The sequence below is a fragment of the Ranitomeya imitator genome, chromosome 3, assembly GCF_032444005.1.
Source record: "Ranitomeya imitator isolate aRanImi1 chromosome 3, aRanImi1.pri, whole genome shotgun sequence".
In the NCBI taxonomy this organism is placed as follows: Eukaryota; Metazoa; Chordata; class Amphibia; order Anura; family Dendrobatidae; genus Ranitomeya; species Ranitomeya imitator.
Window position 1 is genome coordinate 185,989,081 of NC_091284.1, and position 26,003 is coordinate 186,015,083.

A 26,003-nucleotide genomic window follows, 5' to 3' on the forward strand; every position below is an offset into this window, starting at 1 on the left:
TATTTTTACCTCAGTATTTGTAAGCTAAATTGGCAGCCTGATAAATCCCCAGCCAACAGGAAGCCCTCCCCCTGGCAGTATATATTAGCTCACACATACACATAATAGACAGGTCATGTGACTGACAGCTGCCGTATTTCCTATATGGTACAGTTGCTGCTCTTGTAGTTTGTCTGCTTATTAATCAGATTTTTATTTTTGAAGGATAATACCAGACTTGTGTGTGTTTTAGGGCGAGTTTCATGTGTCAAGTTGTGTGTGTTGAGTTATGTGTGGCGACATGCATGTAGCGACTTTTGTGAGATGAGTTTTGTGTGGCAACTTTTTATGTTGAGTTGCATGTGACAGGTTAGTGTAGCAAGTTGTGTGCAGCAAGTTTTGCGTGTGGCGAGTTTTGCGCGTGGCGAGTTTTGCGCGTGGCGAGTTTTATGTGTGGTGCGTTTTGAGTATGTGCAAGTTTTGTGTGAGGCAACCTTTGCATGTGTTGCAACTTTTGTGCATGTGGCAATTTTTCCGCGTGTGCAAGTTTTCCATGTGGCGAGTTTCCATGAGGTGAGTTTTGCACATGTGGCAAGTTTTGCGTTAGTCTAGTTTTGCATGTGGCAAGTTTTGCGCGTGGCGAGTTTTTGGCGGCGACTTTTGTGTGGCAAGGTTGGTGTATGTGTGGTGAAATGTGTGCTGAGGGTGGTTTATGTGTTCAAGCACGTGGTAGTGTGTGGCGCATTTTGTGTGTGTGTTCATATCCCCGTGTGTGGTGAGTATCCCATGTCGGGGCCCCACCTTAGCAACTGTACGGTATATACTCTTTGGCGCCATCGCTCTCACTCTTTAAGTCCCCCTTGTACACATCTGGCAGCTGTCAATTTGCCTCCAACACTTTTCCTTTCACTTTTTCCCCATTATGTAGATAGGTGCAAAATTGTTTGGTAAATTGGAACGCGCGGGGTTAAAATTTCGCCTTGCAACATAGCCTATGATGCTCTCGGGGTCCAGACGTGTGACTGTGCAAAATTTTGTGGCTGTAGCTGCGACGGTGCAGATGCCAATCCCGGACACACACACACACACACACACACACACACACACACACACACACACACACACACACATTCAGCTTTATATTTTAGATAGGTTGTTAGGTTGCAACCTGTGTACTGGCACCACAATCATAATCTTCTTGCTTGTGCTGTTTCATTTTTTCTATTTGTCTAATTATATATCTATATTATATATATTCTGGAATTGTTATAAAAAAATAGATTACAAAGGCATGCTCCACTTTTTTGGATGTTTGTAGATCTCCTACCATACTACTGTAGGTCTGCCATATTTGTAACTTCAGCTAGAAGTGATTCTAGTAGTAATAAGAAGTAGAAGGATCAATGATGAGATCACCGATATATTATAGAAAAAGCATCATAAATCTTTACACAAAGACATAAAGGATGTCTACAACAACTGATATATTCAAACAAAATCTTTAATAAAAAAAAACATACAAATAAGTTAGCAAAAATAAAAGGATGGCAAACCCACACATTTAATAAAAAAGAAGGTCAAATCATGTTACATTTAAATTGGTCAAACCACATTACAATCAAATAAAAAAAATTGGCCCCACCGAACATAAAAAAATGTATATTTCTGAAGAACAGCACACCCTTTAATAAAAACGACTAAGAAAATATATATTACAAAACATTCTTACACTAAAAGATGGAATTCATCAGAAGTATTGTTCTCTGTTATCCAAATCACAACATGTCTCTTGGTGTTTCTTTATAATATTAATAAATATAACCTGGATTGATTTTTAAATTAAATTAAATGATCTCTTTTTATTTTAAATTAATTAGGTGTAATACTATTTTAATGTAATAATTTAATTAAATAATTTGCCTTATCTTGGCAATGTTACAGGCCAGTTCTTTAAATATGACCCAAAAAGGGATAGTCATTCATATCATAATAATAATTGATTTTAATTAACATAAAACAAAGTTGTTCAAACCACAAGCTTGGGAGCTTTTAGAAAGCAAAGAAAAATAGAGAATGGAGAGTTTTCTCCATGAAGACACTATACATCTAATCCTAAAAGCCTATATTTTCTCATCCGAGAGAATCAGGTCGGCTATGCTAATCACAATCTGATTAGAGTCGGACCAGAGTTTGAACAGAGTGTGATCATAGCGTAATCCAATTTTCCTGGATGAGGAGAAGATGGATGAAAAAAAATTTCTCCAGCTTCTCCATTCTGTCAGTCCCTGAAATTGAACTGTACTCCGATGTCATCCACGTGCAGTCTGATGATTTCCATGGACTCACTGACTTGTATGGCCGAGCGCAATTTAATCAGATCCAACTCGGACATGATGTGATTTTTTTTCCACTAATTGTTCCTGTCCAAGGAAACAATTGGACATTTGTACGGCCTCGTAGAATAACATTGGTCTGTGATCTGATGTTTTGTCAGATTGCACACAGACTGAAAATACAGTCAAGTGGACAAGCATCTAAAGGGGTCATGGGTTCATAAGATAAGAATAATGGAATGGGTTTTGTATTCTTAGGTTGTGTTGTACTGTAGATTAACCCCATTCACTTTAGTGAGGCCGAGTTGCAATACCAGGCACAAACCCCCTAAAGCCACATTATTATAGAGTTCTCTACTTCTATGCAGACTATATATTTTTATTTATTCTGGACTTAAAATATATTGTATTTTGTGGATTAAAAGATGCACCGGATTATAAGCAGGGAGGAAAATAGGATTTTTTTTAATAAAATGGTGGTGTGTCTTATAATTCGCATTTACAGTAGCTTATGTGGAGGGCGATGGCAGTAGAGTGGGGTTCAAGGTGGCAGGGCTGCTGTTGCAGGAAGTTGGTGGTGGCAGAGGCAGGAGATGCTGTGGGCCCCAGGCTGGTAGGAGGTAGTGTTCGTCGGGAGACGAGATCTCGGTGCCAAGGTCTCAATCTGTGCATTCACTGCCTCAGGCGGCCATTTTAATTGTGTCCACCTCATTGAAAAGCTTTGAAACTGTGGGGTCTCCTTTCATCCTGGGACCCACAGCATTGTTCCACGCCTGCCGTCGCCGCCAGAAACTTCCTGCAGCAGCGACCCTGGGACCCCACACCACCGCAATGACGACCCTGGGATCCCGCTCCATTCAGATTAGATGACGCACCCCCATCTTGGGGGGAAAAGGTACGTCTTATAATCTGAAAAATATGGTACCTGCAAAAAATATATTTGGATAATAGTAGTCAATGAGAATATCAGTGTATGTTGTGCGAAGTGCTCCTGAGCCATATGCCAATCGTAGACACAGGGTTTTATTAAGCAACTTCTGAGCAGTTTTTGGAGTTTCCCCAAGTAGCAAATCAGTAAATGTCTATTTCTAGACGTTATGCTCCAATTCTGCTTATGACTGGTATATTTTCCAGTGCTGAATCTCAGTAGAACACATCATTTTTTAAAAACACCAACAAACTTTTAAGGAGCAAGTGCAAACTACATCATCATGGATGCAGAGTGGTAATAAGACAAAATGGGAGTTCTCTGTCCAGAACCAGTAGTCTACAGTAATTGTTACATTGCATACTGGAAATAGCTGGGTCGGACAAATAAATTTATAAAATAATTGAATGAATTCTGTCTTCTAACAGCCACTGAACCCCCAATCTAAATGTATTTTATCTGTTTTTGTTCCTTAGGCATTTTTTTTTTTATAAAGTCCACAGACTCCTGATCTTGTAATAACTTTCAGGAAGGTGAACAACAAAATATGTGTTCATTGTCTAGTTCCCAATATGCTGGTCCGGATAGGTAATGGACACTTCTCCAGATGTGATGCTGTCAACAATGGAAGACAATGAGGTTATGTCACGTTGCTCAGAAGAGTCATCACTTAAAAGATGATCTGCAAGACAAAAAAGTACAAATATTCCAACCATTAATGAAGTAGGTGTGAAATAAAAGTTGATGAGGATCACTTTTTTAGGTCCTTCATCATCGCAATAATTCAAGCGCCATAGAAATAAAATACAGTCATTACAGAAAAAAAATACACAGATAAATTGAATTCATTCCTCATCCAATGCTAAACCTCTAGGCTTTTTGAAATTGTTTAGAATTGAAACAAATAGTTCAATATAAAATACAACTATCTGCAAAATACAAGTAATCAAACGTTAATTACAAGCAACTGAGGGCATAAATGTTCAGTTTTTGTAAAAACCAAAACTTTTAGGCTTTTTGTTCACTAATAGATTTTATTCAAGCTTGAAAAAGACATGGCAAACGATTCATCAGGGCTTGGCAACTCTTGCTTTCCAAATTCATGAAGAGCGGTGGCGTTCGCTGCACAACAGATCTTACTCTAGCAGATCACTGGTCTTGATGGATTGCCCCATGGTGTTCATACATGTTTACAAGGGTTTGTATGGCTTTTTGTTTACTTTATAGACTATAACAAAATGCATGGGTACATGTTACACCTGGAGCATTCTGCCCAAAACTGCTTAATATCGCAGGTCAGAAGGACACAACAAGGTCTGTAATTTCTGGTTCCAATAACGACACTGAAATGTGAACAGATAGCCATCAAAATTCATTGCCACTTGCTGATCAATGATTGTATGAGCTAGGTATTTTTACAATACTATAAAGAGCTTCATGATTAACAGGTCTCCAGCTTTTAAGCTCTAGGTGCAGGAGAATTGCAAGTCAAGAAACCTGGAGAGAAACATTTTGGGACCAGCCATCTATGGTGTGCTGTTTGTAGCCACCAGTTTTTATAGATGCTGCTCTCACCTGTGGCCTCTGGAGACATAAATATGCATTGTTAGTATTGTCATAGGCTATCTATATGCTTGTTGACAGCTGTCAATCAAAGGACAAGACATCACTTCTTGAGGTGAACTACAAGTAGCACTTCCTAATTATAAAGTCAGGGAAGCAATATGTTATCTGCTTTTTTTATAGGTCCATTAATACCATTTCCCGTAGCCCCCAATCTCCATAGACAGGAGGTATTTTAATAGACATTGCAATATATGTCATAATTGGTGCAGCGCCCCAGGATGCTGGTCATTGCAATGGTATTGCTATCCTCTCGGAGAGATTGATGCTACGTTTGGAGGCAAAGAAGGATAACTGCATCCAGGTATCACAAACATGCAACACATTTCACACTCCAGACTACCAGGGGAAGGTCCTGCTCCTATTTATTAGGTCACTCCCCATATATATATAACTGGTAGTCTGTAGAGAGAGGTAGAACGTTCCAGACCTGAGTCTGAGGTGGACAGAGGGTCCAAGGAGCTGTGCATGCCCTCAGAGCTGCATTTCCCAGAAAGAGACATTCAGAAGACAGAACTGTATTGTAGCGAGCGTGAAGGAAGTCAGAGCAAAGGAGAGGATACCAGAAGAGGACCAGCCCTCCACAGGCTGCCTCCTTCTGAGGCGCAGAATCCCAGTAGCCAGAACACCGAGGGAGTAAGGATCTTCATGCGTTACTTCTGAGACCGACAGGACAACTAATTGCAAGTAACCTGTCCTCACCTACACCTTGGAGGCACGGTGGCACCCCTCAGAGGCCGGGGCGGGATAGAGTCCCTATAAACAGCCTCAAGCCATCAGTCATATGGGTATTGTCCTATCCTATACGGGGGAAAGAGAGAGAGACACCACATCTGTGAGACCCTTATGTGAAGTCATAGGCAGTAAGGGACTACACCACTGCAGTGCAACGGAAGGCTACTGATTTTCACTTAGACAAGGGAACTCTGGACTTGCCTCCAAACCGGCCGGACTCTGCCTGCCCTGTGATCTGGTGTCCTGGAATGTGGATGCTGAAGTCTTCAGTAAAGGTAAAGAGACTGCAACCTTGTGTCTTCGTTCTTCTCTGCGCCTCTCACCATCCACCATCTACACACCAGGAAGCCCTGGGGAACTACTTCACCTGTGGGAAGGTATACCATCTAGCTGCCATAACATCACCCCAGCAGACCCCTTAAAGCAGCATAGGTCATCCTGACCAAATTCCGCAGGTGGCGTCACGAACACAAACTATATCCCTTTAAAGACCTTCCCCTTTTACATGGATGTCCCAGGGCCACGGACCGGGTCAGCCACTGTGACATCCCCCTGTGAACTGAAGGACCCGGTACCAAGTACCCCACGGCCCTATGGCGGCGATCCAACTGGCACTCAAAATGTGAAGGCAGTTTGCTGCCAAAGGTCTGGAAAGTGATATAATAATCAGTGTTTGTAGGCAACAGTGAAGCATGGTGGAGAATCCTTATAAGCTTGACGCTCCATTTCAGCAAATAAAGGTGGGGATTTAGGCAGGATTAATGATGTCTTCAATGCTGAGAAATACAGGCAGATACCTATCCATCATTCAATACCATCAGGATGCCATCTGATTGGCTCAAACTTTATTCTACAACAACCCCAAACATACAGCCAATGTCTTTAATAAATATGATCAGTATAACGAAGAACATGGAGTCTTGGAAGTCATGATATGGTCCACATAGAGCCCAGATCTCAACATCATCGAGTCTGTCTGAGATTATATAAAAAGACAGAAGGATATGTGTTTACATCAACAGAAGAGCTGTGGTTATTTCTACAAGATGTTTGTAACAACTTCCCTCCTTAAGTTGCTTTAAAAACAAAGCAAGTGTACCTAGAAGTATTGATGCTTTGAAGGCAAAGTGTGCTCAAACCAAATATTAATGTGATTTATCTCTATTTGTTCATTCACTTTTGAGTTTGTCAAATGATGAAAATAACCTATTATGAGTTCTATTTTTTAAAGATTTTTTTCTTTTTCTGCATTCTAATATATGTAAATATACACATATATGTATATGTATCTACTTATGCAGTTTACCGTACAGATCAAAAGTTTGGACACACCTTCTCATTTAAAGATTTTTCTGTATTTTCATGACTATGAAAATTGTAAATTCACACTGAAGGCATCAAAACTATGAATTAACACTTGTGGAATTATATTCTTAACAAACAAGTGTGAAACAACTGAAAATATGTCTTATATTCTAGGTTCTTCAAAGTAGCCACCGTTTGCTTTGATGACTGCTTTGAACACTCTTGGCATTCTCTTCATGATCTTCAAGAGGTAGTCACCGGAAATGGTCTTCCAACAATCTTGAAGGAGTTCCCAGAGATGCTTAGCACTTGTTGGCCCTTTTGCCTTCACTTTGCTGTCCAGCTCACCCCAAACCATCTCGATTGGGTTCAGGTCTGGCGTAGCACCCCGTCACTCTCCTCCTCGGTCAAATAGCCCTAACACAGCCTGGAGGTGCATTTGGGGTCATTGTCCTGTTGAAAAATAAATGATGGTCCAACTAAACGCAAACCGGATGGAATAGCATACCGCTGCAAGATGCTGTGGTAGCCATGCTGGTTCAGTATGCCTTCAATTTTGAATAAATCCCCAACAGTGTCACAAAGACACGGTGGTTGGAACCAAAGATCTCAAATTTGGACTCATCAGACCAAAGCAAAGATTTCCACTGGTCTAATGTCCATTCCTTGTGTTCTTTAGCCCAAACAAGTCTATTCTGCTTGTTTCCTGTCCTTAGCAGTGATTTCCTAGCAGCTATTTTACCATGAAGGCCTGCTTCACAAACTCTCCTCTTAACAGTTGTTGTAGAGATGTGTCTGCTGCTAGAACTCTGTATGGCATTGACCTGGTCTCTAATCTGAGCTGCTGTTAACCTGCGATTTCTGAGGCTGGTGACTCGGATAAACTTATCCTCAGAAGCAGAGGTGACTCTTGGTCTTCCTTTCCTAGGGCGGTCCTCATGTGAGCCAGTTTCTTTGTTGTGCTTGATGGTTTATGCAACTGCACTTGGGGACACTTTCAAAGTTTCCCAAATTTTTCGGAAATCCCACTTATTAAAACCTAACAGGGCACACCTGTGAAGTGAAAACCATTTCCGATGACTACCTCTTGAAGCTCATCAAGAGAATGCCAAGAGTGTGCAAAGCAGTCATCAAAGCTAAAGGTGGCTACTTTGAAGAAACTAGAATATAAGACATATTTTCAGTTGTTTCACACTTTTTTATTAAGTATATAATTCCATATGTGTTAATTCATAGTTTTGATGCCTTCAGTGTGAATTTACAATTCTCATAGTCATGAAAATACAGAAAAATCTTTAAATGAGAAGGTGTGTCCAAACATTTGGTCTGTACTGTATATATATACAGGTCCTTCTCAAAAAATTAGCATATAGTGTTAAATTTCATTATTTACCATAATGTAATGATTACAATTAAACTTTCATATATTATAGATTCATTATCCACCAACTGAAATTTGTCAGGTCTTTTATTGTTTTAATACTGATGATTTTGGCATACAACTCCTGATAACCCAAAAAACCTGTCTCAATAAATTAGCATATTTCACCCATCCAATCAAATAAAAGTGTTTTTTAATAACAAACAAAAAAACCAACAAATAATAATGTTCAGTTATGCACTCAATACTTGGTTGGGAATCCTTTGGCAGAAATGACTGCTTCAATGCGGCGTGGCATGGAGGCAATCAGCCTGTGACACTGCTGAGATGTTATGGAGGCCCAGGATGCTTCAATAGCGGCCTTAAGCTCATCCAGAGTGTTGGGTCTTGCGTCTCTCAACTTTCTCTTCACAATATCCCACAGATTCTCTATGGGGTTCAGGTCAGGAGAGTTGGCAGGCCAATTGAGCACAGTAATACCATGGTCAGTAAACCATTTACCAGTGGTTTTGGCACTGTGAGCAGGTGCCAGGTCGTGCTGAAAAATGAAATCTTCATCTCCATAAAGCATTTCAGCCGATGGAAGCATGAAGTGCTCCAAAATCTCCTGATAGCTAGCTGCATTGACCCTGCCCTTGATGAAACACAGTGGACCAACACCAGCAGCTGACATGGCACCCCACACCATCACTGACTGTGGGTACTTGACACTGGACTTCAGACATTTTGGCATTTCCTTCTCCCCAGTCTTCCTCCAGACTCTGGCACCTTGATTTCCGAATGACATGAAAAATTTGCTTTCATCAGAAAATTGTACTTGGGACCACTTAGCAACAGTCCAGTGCTGCTTCTCTGTAGCCCAGGTCAGGCGCCTCTGCCGCTGTTTATGGTTCAAAAGTGGCATTACCTGGGGAATGTGGCACCTGTAGCCCATTTCCTGCACACGCCTGTGCACGGTGGCTCTGGATGTTTCCACACCAGACTCAGTCCACTGCTTCCTCAGGTTCCCCAAGGTCTGGAATCGGTCCTTCTCCACAATCTTCCTCAGGGTCCGGTCTCCTCTTCTCGTTGTACAGCGTTTTCTGCCACATTGTTTCCTTCCAACAGACTTACCATTGAGGTGCCTTGATACAGCACTCTGGCAACAGCCTATTTGTTGAGAAATTTCTTTCTGGGTCTTACCCTCTTGCTTGAGGGTGTCAATGATGGCCTTCTTGACATCTGTCAGGTCGCTAGTCTTACCCATGATGGGGGTTTTGAGTAATGAACCAGGCAGGGAGTTTATAAAAGCCTCAGGTATCTTTTGCATGTGTTTAGAGTTAATTAGTTGATTCAGAAGATTAGGGTAATAGGTCGTTTAGAGAACCTTTTCTTGATATGCTAATTTATTGAGACAGGTTTTTTGGGTTATCAGGAGTTGTATGCCAAAATCATCAGTATTAAAACAATAAAAGACCTGACAAATTTCAGTTGGTGGTTAATGAATCTATAATATATGAAAGTTTAATTGTAATCATTACATTATGGTAAATAATGAAATTTAACACTATATGCTAATTTTTGGAGAAGGACCTGTATATATATATATATATATATATATATATATATATATATATATATATATATATATATATATATATATATATATACATATATATATGTATATACATATATATATATATATATTCACAAGGTAATTCCCTAATATATAAGATAAAATCTTGAAGCTTTACTTAAAGGAGCAAATGTAATTAATTACATCTGGATCCTGGCATTTATTAACCAGTAAACCAGTACACATGGTATATATTGCGCTGTAAAAGTATATTGTAGATCATACCTTCCCAGCACAAAGCTCTTTCCCATCAGAAATGACATTGGAAATTGTATTATTAGATGTCCTCAGAGTCAGGTCTTAGTTCCCAGACATAGCGGACTCTTTATTACTCGTTTGTGCTTTGGCTGGCACTTTGTATTAGAGAACATTATTACTAGTATGACCTTCATAACCCGTTTTATTGGGGACATGTGATTTTCTAAGCTGTGCATATCATTTGTAATGCAGAAGCTCAGAGCCTGGAGGGATTTCTGTTCTTATTTAATCCATTAACATAAAGTACACATTTTGAACCTTTGCTAGAAAAACAATTCATTTACACTTTTTTCTCATGCAAATCCAGTCAGATGTGCCATGCATACATTTTTATGGCATGGATTTTGTACTAAATTACCGTAATTATGTTACCTGTGGCAAATGTAACGGACGTTTTAATTTTTTTCGTTACTCCCTTTATTTCTTATGAATGTGCTGTATGTTAATTATTAGATAGAAGCAATGTATTATATAATTCTATACAAGACTGTGCCAAATTCTAAATGACACATTAATTCATTGTAAAAGGTATTTCCAGTTCTTTGTTCAAAATTTCCTGTAACTTTGTGACTCAGAGTCTACGGTAAAAGTGGTTGTGCAGCCAAACAAACCACAAATCATTGTTTAAGATAGGTTATATAACTTCATAATGTACTTGAATTAAGCCAGGTTCACGATCATTCAGGCGGGTTTGGCTGCTCAACTTCCAACCCCGTGTTCAACACAAAAGAGAGCAGTTGCCATATCATCAGCGGTTGGAAAGGAAAGTGGAATAACAGATGGGGAAAATGCGTTGATGATACAGGTGAGTGGCGTCGTATTATTTTTTATTATTTTTTGCCCTCTCATCTGTATGGACCCTCAATGTCCAACCATCTGGCATTCATGATGTTAGTCGTATTAAAGAGGCTAGCGGAAAGATATTGCTCGCAGTTTTGGCTAGACGATAAGGCCTATCAGATAATATTTTACATAATTTTTCATCTTGATTAAGCATTTATATAATTGATCAATAATACTGTGATAGTCCACACTATAGGAGTTAGAAAAGGTAACTAAACTAGGCACATCCCCTAGATTGTTCCTAGTTAGGGTTTGATTGGTTAACAGGAAACTCCGAGGCTTATTCTGTGCAATTGTTAATGCCCTTTACGGGTTTTGTCTTGATAGCCTCTATTTTTTAAAGTGTTTATTTTTCTGTTGAAACATTCTCCTTGAAAATCACTATCAGCAGCACTACAGGCCTGACGTTCTTTCGTAAACTCTCCAAAAGGTAAATTGTGGATAACATGAGAAGTTAAAGTATTGAATTATCACAGACTGTTTTTCAATAAGGTGAGATGTGTATCATGCCATTATTTGTATTCCCTTTAAGTAGAAAAGCAACGCTACATTTGTGTGTTATTCCGGAATGCAGTGCAAATTTAAATAATTTTGGTTGAGATACTCCACAAATCAAACAATTTTATTAGCCTGTACACACCCCGTGTCATTGTCCCAGATGAACAGGAGATCATCAATATATCCCCCGTGCCGTCTAATAGATGTACTAAATGGATTGGATACAAATACTTCTCCACCAAGACATATAAAGATTCGCTAGAGAGTGTGAATAATTTGCACCCATAGGACAAACACAGATATGAAGGGAAAAAGAACTGTCGAGTGTAAAGAAATTATTCTTCAACAAGAAATTAATTACGGTTAAAATAAATTGACACAATTCTGATGAAGAATAATGACTATACAGAGATGATGAGAAAAGGCACATAAGGATAGATTTTTGGGTATGTAGGAATAGAGAGATGACAAATCACTAGCAGCCCATGTGGAACCGAGGATCCACTGCACTTTCTCTAAATTTAAAAGTAATTGTTTTGTGTCTTGGATATAGCCAGTTGTTCGTTGGATTAAAGGCTGTGGTAAATCATCCGCCCAGATGGGTTCTCGGTAACAGGGATCACAATATTGGTTTTATCACTTAGTTCTTTCATTGCTAATTTCTCAAATTTATTCAAGTTGTGATGTTCTTCACACTTGATAGAAGCTTTTTAAGTTTTTTTTCCATGATGTTCTGAAATGTGTCCATAATGAGAGTTCTAGATGATACAGGATAGATATGAGGATTGGGTATACGTTGACGTTCAGATGTGGAGTGTAAGAGGTTTTTTTTAGAAAGAAGCATCTCAGCCTTCAAGTCTACTGAAGTCATAGTTGACAGCTACTCTGAAAAGTCACTAAATAATGGTACACCTGGTTCAACAGGGGGGACATCAGGGACAGAAGTCTATGGTATCATTATTGAAAAATGTTATGCCATGACCACTGGACGTTGCATAAATGTTCGCTAGATACAATTCACGCAGGGGTGAAGCTTAGCTACTTTTGTCACTCCCATATAAGTGAACAGAGAGAGTCCCATATTAGTGACCACCTTTCCATTCTTAGTGCCAACAAAGCTCAGCAGTAGTGGACACTGTGAGCAAAGAGCCAATGTGTGATTATTATGTATGGGCCCCATCACTGCCAGGGACCGCTGAGTGCTTCAATCGGCTATCTTCAATGGTTTTATAGAGAATAAATGGAACGTAGATGCGCATTTTTGACTCTGCTCTGTCCAGATGGGGCTGTGTTCTCTAGATCACTGGGGTTCCAGCAGATGGACCGGTCATCAGGAAGTTATTTCCTATCCTAGGGAAAGAGGATGACTTCACATGTTGGTACAAAACCTTTAACTTTCTAGATCCATTGGCTTCATAGTGCAGGACACAAATACAACAAACTTTTACTTTTATAAATTAAGTTGTAAAGGAACGCAGTGCAGTTGCACAAGCGATATGTCTGCCCATGGCTCTCAAAGGAAGGCATGTATTTAGCTTATTTAGTGGCTGGGTGACTAAAGACAGTTCTTGATGGCCTTTAAGATGGTTAATAATGGCTAATTCTTCATGTTGCAAGTAAAAAAGAGCAGTGAAGAAGAGCAGTATACACTATAGTTACTGTATGTCTATGGTCTATTATTTCTGTATTGTTAATTTCAAACATTGTTTTTACATTTTTATTATGTTTATTGTTTTATAGGATCTGATGAGAAAAGTCAATACATATTTTAACTTGGGAATGGAATGACCCAGTCATAAATTATGTTTACTGGTCTAATGTTGGTAAACTGGTCACTTTCATGAATGGCATAAACTGGAGAAATGTTACATTGCTATAATGTGTGAAGAAGAACGATGGAGGGATTCAGTTGAGCAGTTTTATTCACTTTTTTCTTGTTTACTGCGAATTATTTATTGATATCAACTGTATTAAGTAGGATTTACAAGGGAAGTAACAATATACGATCATGTGAGTTGCTGCCTATAAATGATTATCTATTTAAAAAGGTTGAAACAAATCTTAAATTCAAGCTGTTAGTAAATATAATCCTGTAATCCTTCTTAGTTTTCACATGTGTTGGATTTTATTACATTTTATAGCAGTAGTTTGTTCGTATTATTTTAGCATTTTAAGAAAAATGTGACATAAGAAAAACAATACATAAGGTATATTAAATTAAAAAAAATAATGTCATAGATTTGTACATTGTTTCAAAATATTGATCAGTTATTTTGATTCTAGGTGCAAAATATATATTATATATAATATGAAGAAGTCATCTCCGAGAAATGTATTCTACTCATAATATTCTGACACTGTCAAATCACTAATAACTTTTTTTTTTTACAATTTTTTTTAAATTCCCTTACTTACCACTTTGGCTGCTGCTAAAATCAGACTCGTTCCACTCTGGGCTGCAAGAAGAGGAGTTTGATCCACACTCACTTGATACCTAAAAGTATAAAAGAAAAAATGAAAAATTTACATGTATGCAAATTTATACACATTATTGTCCTTATTTAAGCAATAAGTGAATGGTAAAATATTAATTGAAGACTCCCGTATACAACACACAATCACATGTGGCATTCCTATCCTCATTTGTCAATGTCGTGCTAAGCATTGCAGCTGTAAATCCAGCTCTGTGGTGAGATAAAACACTTACTGGAAAGCTGCATCACTGAGCTGCCCATTTGCCTGAGTGACTTTGCTCCTCCACATTCCCTCTCCATCCTTTTGTGAGCTGGAGGTCTATGAGTCAATGAGGATTTCAGGAGGCAGTAATATCTGAAATATTTGTCTTTAACTTGATCTATGCTTATTAGGGCTCGTGCACATATCCGTATTTTCAGTTTCAGTGCAATCTGACAAAACATCAAATCACACTCGGACCAATGCTAGTCTATGGGGTTAAGTACATAACCATATTTAAAGTTACAATGCGATCTGACAAAACATCAGATCACACTCGGTCCAATGTTAGTCTATGGGGTCGAGTACATATCTGATTTTGTCCTCTGACTGAGCCAGTTGCAATAAAAAAAATCTCAGCATACTTAAGTTTCTTCCAATATTCGGATCGGACTCAGCTATGCAGCTGATGAGTCTGTGCTACTCATCAGACTGCCCTTAGATGACATCTGAGTGCAGCCCAATCTCCACAGACTCACAGAATGGAAAAGATTGAGACATTTTTCTTCTCCATCTTCTCCATATCTCATAGAATCTGAAACACAATATGATCACACTCTAATCAGAGTTTCATCAGAAGGACATTTGCATAACCGACGCGATTTTCTCAGATGACAGCATATATGCTGGCAGCGTCGGACTGGAGCACCTTGGGCCCACCAGAGAAAATCATTCTTGGGGCCCACTATGTAGCTACATAGAAACTGATACAAGACCACCAACTGTGTCGTAAAAAGCGCTAATATCAGGGTATAATATAAACTAGTTCACGTCTTAATTACAGTGGGGCAAAAAAGTATTTAGTCAGTCAGCAATAGTACAAGTTCCACCACTTAAAAAGATGAGAGGCGTCTGTAATTTACATCATAGGTAGACCTCATCTATGGGAGACAAACTGAGAAAAAAAATCCAGAAAATCACATTGTCTGTTTTTTTTAACATTTTATTTGCATATTATGGTGGAAAATAAGTATTTGGTCAGAAACAAAATTTCATCTCAATACTTTGTAATATATCCTTTGTTGGCAATGACAGAGGTCAAACGTTTTCTGTAAGTCTTCACAGGGTTGCCACACACTGTTGTTGGTATGTTGGCCCATTCCTCCATGCAGATCTCCTCTAGAGCAGTGATGTTTTTGGCTTTTCGCTTGGCAACACGGACTTTCAACTCCCTCCAAAGGTTTTCTATAGGGTTGAGATCTGGAGACTGGCTAGGCCACTCCAGGACCTTGAAATGCTTCTTACGAAGCCACTCCTTCATTGTCCTGGCGGTGTGCTTTGGATCATTGTCATGTTGAAAGACCCAGCCACATTTCATCTTCAATGCCCTTGCTGATGGAAGGAGGTTTGCACTCAAAATCTCATGATACCTGGCCCCATTCATTCTTTCATGTACCCGGATCAGTCGTCCTGGCCCCTTTGCAGAGAAACAGCCCCAAAGCATGATGTTTCCACCACCATGCTTTACAGTAGGTATGGTGTTTGATGGATGCAACTCAGTATTCTTTTTCCTCCAAACACGACAATTTGTGTTTCTACCAAACAGTTCCAGTTTGGTTTCATCAGACCATAGGACATTCTCCCAAAACTCCTCTGGATCATCCAAATGCTCTCTAGCAAACTTCAGACGGGCCCGGACATGTACTGACTTAAGCAGTGGGACACGTCTGGCACTGCATGATCTGAGTCCATGGTGGCGTAGTGTGTTACTTATGGTAGGCCTTGTTACATTGGTCCCAGCTCTCTGCAGTTCATTCACTAAGTCCCCCCGCGTGGTTCTGGGATGTTTGCTCACCGTTCTTGTGATCATTCTGACCCCACGGGGTGGGATTTTGCGTGGAGCCCCAGATCGAGGGAGATTATCAGTGGTCTTGTATGTCTTCCATTTTCTAATTATTGCTCCCACTGTTGATTTCTTCACTCCAAGCTGGTTGGCTATTGCAGATTCAGTCTTCCCAGCCTGGTGCAGGGCTATAATTTTGTTTTTGGTGTCCTTTGACAGCTCTTTGGTCTTCACCATAGTGGAGTTTGGAGTCAGACTGTTTGAGGGTGTGCACAGGTGTCTTTTTATACTGATAACAAGTTTAAACAGGTGCCATTACTACAGGTAATGAGTGGAGGAAAGAGGAGACTCTTAAAGCAGAAGTTACAGGTCTGTGAGAGCCAGAAATCTTGATTGTTTGTTTCTGACCAAATACTTATTTTCCACCATAATATGCAAAAAAATGAGAACAAAACAGACAATGTGATTTTCTGGATTTTTTTTTCTCAGTTTGTCTCCCATAGTTGAGGTCTACCTATGATGTAAATTACAGACGCCTCTCATCTTTTTAAGTGGTGGTACTTGCACTATTGCTGACTGACTAAATACTTTTTTGCCCCACTGTATGTAGCAAGGGTTGGGGTAGCCCCCTCACTGAATATAATTTAGACCCCTCACAGAATATAATTTAGCCCCCTCACAAAATATAACGCAGTCCCCTCTTATAGAATATAATGCAGCACCCCACAAAATATAATGCAACCCCCTCAGGTATAACGCAGTCCCCACCATAGAATATAATGTAGCACCCTCATAGGTTATAATGCAGCCCCCCTCATATAGTATAATGCAGCCACCACAGAATTTAATGTATTCAACTGTGAGAATGCAGCCCCACCACAGAATATAATGCAGCCCCCCATAGAGTATACTGTAGCCCCCTCACATAGTATGATGTAGCCCCCCATAATATAATGTAGTCCCCTGAGAATAATGCAGTCCCTCCACAGAATATAATGTAGCCCCCTTTTAAAGTATAATGCAGCCCCACTCCACCCCATCATTGTCCTCATCACCACCTCCATCATTGCCTTCTCCCCCACCACCCCATCATTCTCCCCCACCACCTCCACCACTGCCCATTCCGCCACCTGCATCATTGCCTCCTCCCCCCACCATCATTGCCCATCACCTCCATCATTGTCCATTTCATCACCTCCATCATGGCCTCCCCCCACCACCATCATTGCCCATCACCTCCATCATTGCCTCCCCCACCACCATCATTGCCCATCACCTCCATCATTGCCTATTTCATCACCTCCATCACTGCCTCCCACCACCACCCTTGCCCATCACCTCCATCATTGTCTCCCTGCCACCACCATCATTGCCTCCCCGCCACCACCATCATTGCCCATCACCTCCATCATTGCCTTCCCCACCACCATCATTGCCTCCCACCACCACCATTGCCCATCACCTCCATCATTGTCTTTCCCCACCAATATCATTGTCCTTCACCATACACCCACACACACACATTTCCATTTACAAGGATGACCAGTAGAATGGTGAACACAGCTCTCAGTATAAACGGATAAAGCAACATAAAAATAGTGGCAAAAAAAACAATAATAATAATAATCTTTATTTATATAGCGCCAACATATTCCGCAGCGCTTTACAGTTTAACAGTTTCAAACACAAAAGTCATAAGTAACAACGTTAACAATACAATAATTAAAGCAAAATAAGACGACCCTGCTCGTGAGAGCTTACAATCTACAATGAGGTGGGGGAGATGCAAAGTACAGGTGTGTATTTACAATGATGTATTTACAATCATGGTCCAGCCATCTTCAGGGGTTGGGGAATAGATGGGGATAGTGAATGGGCTACACACACACAAACATAACATAACTTTGATTAGTGAACGTGATAGGCCGCTCTGAACAAATGTGTTTTGAGCGAGCGCCTAAAACTATGCAAATTATGGATGGTCCTAATATCTTGGGGTAGAGCATTCCAGAGGATTGGCGCAGCACGGGAGAAGTCTTGGAGTCGGGAGTGGGAGGTACGGATTAATGCAGAGGTTAATCGAAAGTCATTTGCAGAGCGCAGTGGTCTGTTAGGCTGATAGACAGAAATGAGGGAGGAGATGTAAGGGGGTGCCGCACTGTGGAGAGCTTTGTGGGTGAGAACAAGTACTTTGAATTGTATCCTGTAATAAATGGGTAGCCAGTGTAACGACTGGCGAAGAGCGGACGCATCCGAGTAACGATTAGCCAGATGGACGACCCTGGCTGCTGCATTAAGGATGGACTGGAGAGGGGAAAGTCGAGTGAGGGGGAGGCCAATTAATAGAGCATTACAGTAGTCCAGGCGGGAGTGGATCAGGGCGACAGTGAGGGTTTTAGCTGTCTCCATGGTGAGAAAAGGGCGGATTCTAGAGATGTTCTTTAGGTGTAAGCGGCACGAGCGGGCAAGAGATTGTATATGGGAGGTGAAGGAGAGATCGGAGTCAAATATAACACCCAGCCAGCGCGCCTGCTGCCGGGGTGTTATTATGGTGCCACCCACGGAGAGGGAAATGTCAGATTTAGGGAGGTTAGTAGATGGTGGGAGCAGAAGAAGTTCAGTTTTGGAGAGGTTGAGTTTCAGATAGAGAGCGGACATGATGTTGGAGACTGCGGACAGACAGTCAGTGGCGTTCTGTAGTACAGTGGGGGTAAGGTCAGGGGATGACGTATATAGTTGTGTGTCATCGGCATAAAGATGGTACTGAAAGCCAAATCTGCTGATGGTCTGTCCAATTGGGGCCGTGTAGAGAGAGAACAGAAGGGGGCCAAGGACTGAGCCCTGAGGTACCCCAACAGTGAGAGGAAGAGGAGATGAAGTGGAGCCAGAGAACAGAACACTGAAGGAGCGGTCAGAAAGGTAGGAGGAGAACCAGGAGAGAGCAGTGTCCTTAATGCCTAGTGAAAGTGAAAGCTGCAGAAAGGTCGAGAAGAATGAGCAGAGAGTGGTCACCATTACGTTTTGCTGTCAGAAGGTCATTGGTCACTTTGATGAGTGCAGTTTCTGTCGAATGTAGGGGGCGGAAACCGGACTGTGAAGGGTCTAGGAGGGAGTGAGTGGAGAGGTAACGGGTAAGGCGGGAGTATATCAGGCACTCCAAGAGTTTAGAGATGAAGGGGAGATTGGAGACCGGTCTGTAGTTGTTTGTGCAGGATGGGTCGAGGGTGGGTTTCTTTAGTAATGGAGTAATGATAGAGTGTTTGAAGGAGGAGGGGAAAATGCCAGAGGAGAGGGAAAGATTAAAGATTGTAGTTAGGTGACTTGTGACAACTGGAGAGAGAGACTGGAGGAGATGTGAGGGAATGGGGTCGGTAGAGCATGTAGTCGGACAACAGTCATTGTGGCTGGATGCACACACACAGCATTTTTATGGAGTCTTACTTGGTTTCCCATGGGAGGGGGGTTTCACAATATTATCGTTAGGTAAAAAAATGCAGTAATCAGATGTTATTTTTTGTTTAATAAAAAAATATAGAAAACACTTCATACAAAGCTTTTTGATTTCAGATATCTTTGTGTTGTTTTGGCTGCAATTTGTATTTGTGCTTTTTAAATAAGTCAGCATTCTTTAGGTATGGGATTTTTTTCCAGCTGCATTTCCCATGGGATTATAAATAACGCTTGAAAAAATGCAAGAAAAAAATACACGTTCTAAATGTAAAAAAATAAAGAACTACCAAAAACGCCGTAAAAAATAAGTCAAGAAAAACATGTGAAATGAATACTATTTTCTTAGGAGCACAAGTAAAGGGTTTGTTCACACAGGGTACAGGCATTGCTTCTCCAAATCCAATATTCATAAGGTGTTTGCAAAACTGTTGCGTGTGAACATGTTGTATCGGGTGAAATCACACAGTGCCATTTTTGCTGTGCTTTTTTGAGAGAACGCTAGAAGTAGCTTTTAAAGGAATGGAAAATGTATGCTGCTAAAACTTCATGTATGATTCCATTTATATACAATTCTTTCATACACACTCAGGGTTTGTTTCTCCTAGGGAAGAATAAGACCCAATGTATAGTAATTCATGCAGATGTAATGTGCCATATAAATAATGCACACAGGAGCCTGCCATTACCCCTCGCACACAGGAGCCCATTACCCCTCGCACACAGGAGCCCTCCATTACCCCTTGCACACAGGAGCCATCTATTACCCCTCACACACAGGAGCCCACCATTACCCCTCGCACACAGGAGCCATCCATTACCCCTCGCACACATGAGCCCACCATTACCCATCGCACACATGAGCCCTCCATTACCTCTCACACACATGAGCCCACCATTACCCATCGCACACAGGAGCCCTCCATTACCCCTCGCACACAGGAGCCCACCATTACCCCTCGCACACTGGAGCCCACCATTACCCTTCGTACACAGGAGCCCACCATTACCCCTCGCACACAGGAGCCCACCATTACCCCTCGCACACATAAGCCCACCATTACCCATCGCACACATGAGCCCACCATTACCCATTGCACACAGGAGCCCACCATTACCCCTCACACATGAGCCCACAATTACCCCTCGCACACAGGAGCCCACCATTACCCGTCGCACACATGAGCCCACCATTATCCATCACACACAGGAGCCCACCATTACCCCTCGCACGCAGGAGCCCTCCATTACCCCTCGCACACAGGAGCCCACCATTACCCCTCGCACACAGGAGCCCACCATTACCCCTCGCACACAGGAGCCATCTATTACCCCTCGCACACAGGAGCCCACCATTACCCCTCGCACACAGAAGCCCTCCATTACCCCTCGCACACATGAGCCCTCCATTACCCCTCACACAGGAGCCTACCATTACCCCTCGCACACAGGAGCCCACCATTACCCCTCGCACACAGGAGCCCACCATTACCCCTCGCACACAGGAGCCCACCATTACCCCTCACACACAGGAGCACTCCATTACCCATCGCACACAGGAGCCCACCATTACCCCTCACACACAGAAGCCCACCATTACCCCTCGCACACAGGAACCCACCAAGACCCCTCGCACACAGGAGCCCACCATTACCCCTCGCACACATGAGCCCACCATTACCCATCGCACACATGAGCCCACCAATACCCCTCGCACACAGGAGCCCACCATTACCCCTCGCACACAGGATCCCACCATTACCCCTCGCACACAGGATCCCACCATTACCCCTCGCACACAGGAGCCCACCATTACCCCTCGCACACAGGATCCCTCCTTTACCCCTCGCACACAGGAGCCCTCCATTACCCCTCGCACACATGAGCCCACCATTACCCATCACACACAGGAGCCCACCATTACCCCTCACACATGAGCCCACCATTACCCCTCGCACACAGGAGGCCACCATTACCCCTCGCACACAGGAGCCCACCATTACCCTTCGCACACAGGAGCCCACCATTACCACTCACACACAGGAGCCCTCCATTACCTCTTGCACACATGAGCCCACCATTACCCCTCGCACGCAGGAGCCCACCATTACTCCTCACACACAGGAGCCCACCATTACCCCTCACACACATGAGCCCACCATTACCCATCGCACACAGGAGCCCACCATTACCCCTCGCACACAGGAGCCCACCATTACCCCTCGCACACATGAGCCCACCATTACCTCTCGCACACATGAGCCCACCATTACCCATCGCACACAGGAGCCCACTATTACCCCTCGCACACAGGAGCCCACCATTACCCCTCGCACACAGGAGCCCTCCATTACCCCTCGCACACATGAGCCCACCATTACCCATCGCACACAGGAGCCCACTATTACCCCTCGCACACAGGAGCCCTCCATTACCCCTCGCACACAGGAGCCATCTATTACCCCTCGCACACAGGAGCCCTCCATTACCCCTCACACACAGGAGCCCACCATTACCTCTCGCACACAGGAGCCCACCATTACCCCTCGCACATAGGAGCCCTCCATTACCCCTCGCACACAGGAGCCCTCCATTACCCCTCACACACATGAGCCCACCATTACCCCTCACACATAGGAGCCCACCATTACCCCTCGCACACAGGAGCCCACCATTACCCCTCACACACAGGAACCCACCATTACCCCTCGCACACAGGAGCCCACCATTACCCCTCGCACACATGAGCCCACCATTACCCCTCGCACACAGGAGCCCACCATTACCCCTCGCACACAGGAGCCCTCCATTACCCCTCGCACACAGGAGCCCACCATTACCCCTCGCACACAGGAGACCACCATTACCCCTCACACACAGGAGCCCTCCATTACCCCTCGCACACAGGAGCCCACCATTACCCCTCGCACACAGGAGCCCTCCATTACCCCTCGCACACAGGAGCTCACCATTACCCCTCGCACACAGGAGCCCTCCATTACCCCTCGCACACAGGAGCCCTCCATTACCCCTCACCCACATGAGCCCACCATTACCCCTCGCACACATGAGCCCACAATACCCATCGCACACAGGAGCCCACCATTACCCCTCGCACACAGGAGCCCTCCATTACCCCTCACACACAGGAGCCCTCCATTACCCCTCACCCACATGAGCCCACCATTACCCCTCGCACACAGGAGTCCGCCATTACCCCTCGCACACAGGAGCCCACCATTACCCCTCGCACACAGGAGCCCTCCATTACCCCTCGCACACAGGAGCCCACCATTACCCCTCGCACACAGGAGCCCTCCATTACCCCTCGCACACAGGAGCCCACCATTACCCCTCGCACACAGGAGCCCACCATTACCCCTCACACACAGGAGCCCTCCATTACCCCTCGCACACAGGAGCCCACCATTACCCCTCGCACACAGGAGCCCTCCATTACCCCTCGCACACAGGAGCCCACCATTACCCCTCGCACACAGGAGCCCACCATTACCCCTCGCACACAGGAGCCCTCCATTACCCCTCGCACACAGGAGCCCACCATTACCCCTCGCACACAGGAGCCCACCATTACCCCTCACACACAGGAGCCCTCCATTACCCCTCGCACACAGGAGCCCACCATTACCCCTCGCACACAGGAGCCCTCCATTACCCCTCGCACACAGGAGCTCACCATTACCCCTCGCACACAGGAGCCCTCCATTACCCCTCGCACACAGGAGCCCTCCATTACCCCTCGCACACAGGAGCCCTCCATTACCCCTCGCACACAGGAGCCCTCCATTACCCCTCGCACACAGGAGCCCACCATTACCCCTCGCACACAGGAGCCCTCCATTACCCCTCGCACACAGGTGCCCACCATTACCCTGCTGTTGGTTGTCTGTCTTTTCTTTCAGGTGAAATGAACTTGCTACAGATATATGAATATGACTCTCGATAAATGATTACAAATCTCCATGCTAGTGCAGCAATGGTTCCAGTCCCCAGTGTAATGAATACGTAAGTAACCAGCTGAATGAATGGACGCACGTGTATATGGAAAGTGAAACTATAGAAGATGGAGACCGCAGCTCCGCTGGCTGAAACATAAGGTGGATGAATCACTGCCACACACACAGCCTGTGGTTGTCACTCATTACATAGGAAGGGGTTTATTGTCCAGCTTGTCTGTGCTAGAACCATACGGAAGCCTTTAGTAGCCATCTTCATATTCCTGGACATGTAAAATCTTATGAATAAGAAGCAAACATAAGTTGAAGGAATTAGTGTCGTGGTTAGAATTAATTAGCCTAAGGCCAGGCTCAGATAACCGTAAGAAAAAACATCCGGATGATTTTTATCCATCTACACAAGTCATCCGTGTGTCCGTTTTTACATCCATATGAGATCTGTTTTTATCCACTATCTTTTATAAAGACTACAGTTTCCCATGTCAGACATTTAATGATATCCATAAAAAACAAATGCATTATGGGTGATATGATTTTTTTTTTAGCGCACCCACAATCTTGAATAGGCGAAATACAGAAAATAATAGTTTGTGCTGTCATTTTTTTTTTTAACACTGACACTTGGTTTATGTGTAAAAAAAACCTGAACAACCTTATTCAAAAAACATTGGTCAGTTGTTGTCGTCCCTGTGCAATCCGATTGTAAGAATCGGCAGGTATGTATAATACGCGCGTCTGAATGAGCCCTTAATCAGATATAAATATTTCATAACGAAGAGTAATAAACTCATTTGTCTGAGCAGTACGTGACTATCAGACATACCCTAAAGTGATAATATCACTACAGACAGTAAAGCAAGCCCTGTGGATAGGTCGTAATGGTCGAGAGTGGTAATATCTCTTTAGAAGAGATTGTAATTATTCTTTTCATCTGAATGCAAATAATGGAGAAACAATCCCATTCACATTCATAGTGGGGGTGGAGAATTCTTCACAATTTTGGAGGAAACTGATCCAAAAAGCACTTTGTGAAAAAATCATGTAGCCAGAAATGACATATGACGTATACATACGTCACATGTCGTGTATCCCTCATTAATGCAGGCTCCACTGCTGAGCCTCCATCTTTTCCAGCACATGACATATGTCCCTAACAGCCGCGGGTGGAATAGTGATCAACTCCAGTGGCTGATAACCTGTTAAATAACACTATTTATATCTGACAGTGGCATTTATCATGCTCTATTATGAAATTCGTCACAAACCCCACCCATCGGCACCCCTGTCACATGATCGCAAGGCGCCGATGGGTTGGAATGAGAATCGGGGATCTGCAGGAGACCCCTGCTGTTGACATTGCCGATCAACTATGAGCGTCGCCCAGTGGCCAGCGTTCATAGTAGATGAGCTACACATAGCAGGGCTGAAGCACAAGCGATGAGAAGGTCGCAGGTTTAAGACTCCTAAGGAGACTATTGATGCATGTTAAAAGTGAAAAAAAGTTTTCAAAATATTAAAAAAAAATTTAAATATGAAAGCTCAAATCACACCCCTTCAAAATAAAACAGTAAAAAAATATCAAAGACACATATTTGGTATCACTGATTCAATAGTATCTGTCAACAGTGTAACGAGAAAAAAAATTCAAAGTGCCACAATTACATTTTATTGGTCGCCCCAACATTACAATAGAATGCAATAAAAACAACCAGCTCGATGCCCATAAAATAATCCCTCACCCAGCCCCAGATCCGGAAAAATGGAATCTTGGCAAATGGCGCCATTTTAATTTTTTTTTATCACTTAAATTAAAAAAGAACATACTGTGTATATGTTTGCCATCAGTGAACTCGTAATGACCTCGAGAATGATAATGGCAGTTCAGTTTTAGCATTTCATAAACATGGTAAAAAAAAAATTGTGGAAATGCATTTTTCTTGCAAATTCACCGCACTTGGAATTGTTTTCAAATGTTCCATTATATTGTATGGTAAAATCAATGGTGTCGTTCAAAAATACAACTTGTCCTGCCAAAAGCAAGCCCTCACACAGCCATATTGATGGAAAAAAAAGATATGGCTCTGGGAAACAGATGAGCAAAAACTGAAAATGAAAAAAACGGAAAATGGCCAAGGGATGAAGGGGTTAAAGGGTTATTCCCATCTCCTAGATTCTATCTGAATATGTAGTAGGTGTAATAATAATAATAATAATAATAATAATAATACCAAATACGTCCAATTAGAAATGTAGTATAGTTCTTCTGATTCACTAAGTCGCTTACCTCTTGTGCAGAGCATTGCGGTAGCTTAGGTATCTATGATTACGACCACTAACAACAAAATAACTGTCACTTTGCTTTATGAGTGGTCTTAACCATAGATTCCTCAGCTACTGCGATGCCCTGCACATGGGGTAAGCGACATGGCAAATCAGAAGAACTATACTATATTTCTAATTGGAGATATTTGCTAATATTATTATTATTATTGTTACATCTACTACATATTAGGATAGGAGCTTAGAGATTGGAATACCCCTTTAAGTTGGCGCCTACTACATCTG

The 26,003-nt window shown here is 42.6% G+C and overlaps 1 protein-coding gene across 1 annotated transcript in view; it reads right to left on the reverse strand.

Annotated features, from left to right (window-relative positions):
• Positions 1-1,464: 1,464 nt before the first annotated feature.
• Positions 1,465-26,003, reverse strand: part of MYOG (myogenin) — a 28,877-nt gene continuing 4,338 nt past the window's right edge. Inside the window, exons 2-3 of the mRNA XM_069761697.1 lie at positions 13,914-13,992; positions 1,465-3,922 (exon numbers count right to left, since the gene is read on the reverse strand). Coding sequence (XP_069617798.1) covers positions 3,801-3,922; positions 13,914-13,992 — 201 coding nt within the window. The 3' untranslated portion in view covers positions 1,465-3,800. The remainder of the gene's footprint in view (positions 3,923-13,913; positions 13,993-26,003) is intronic.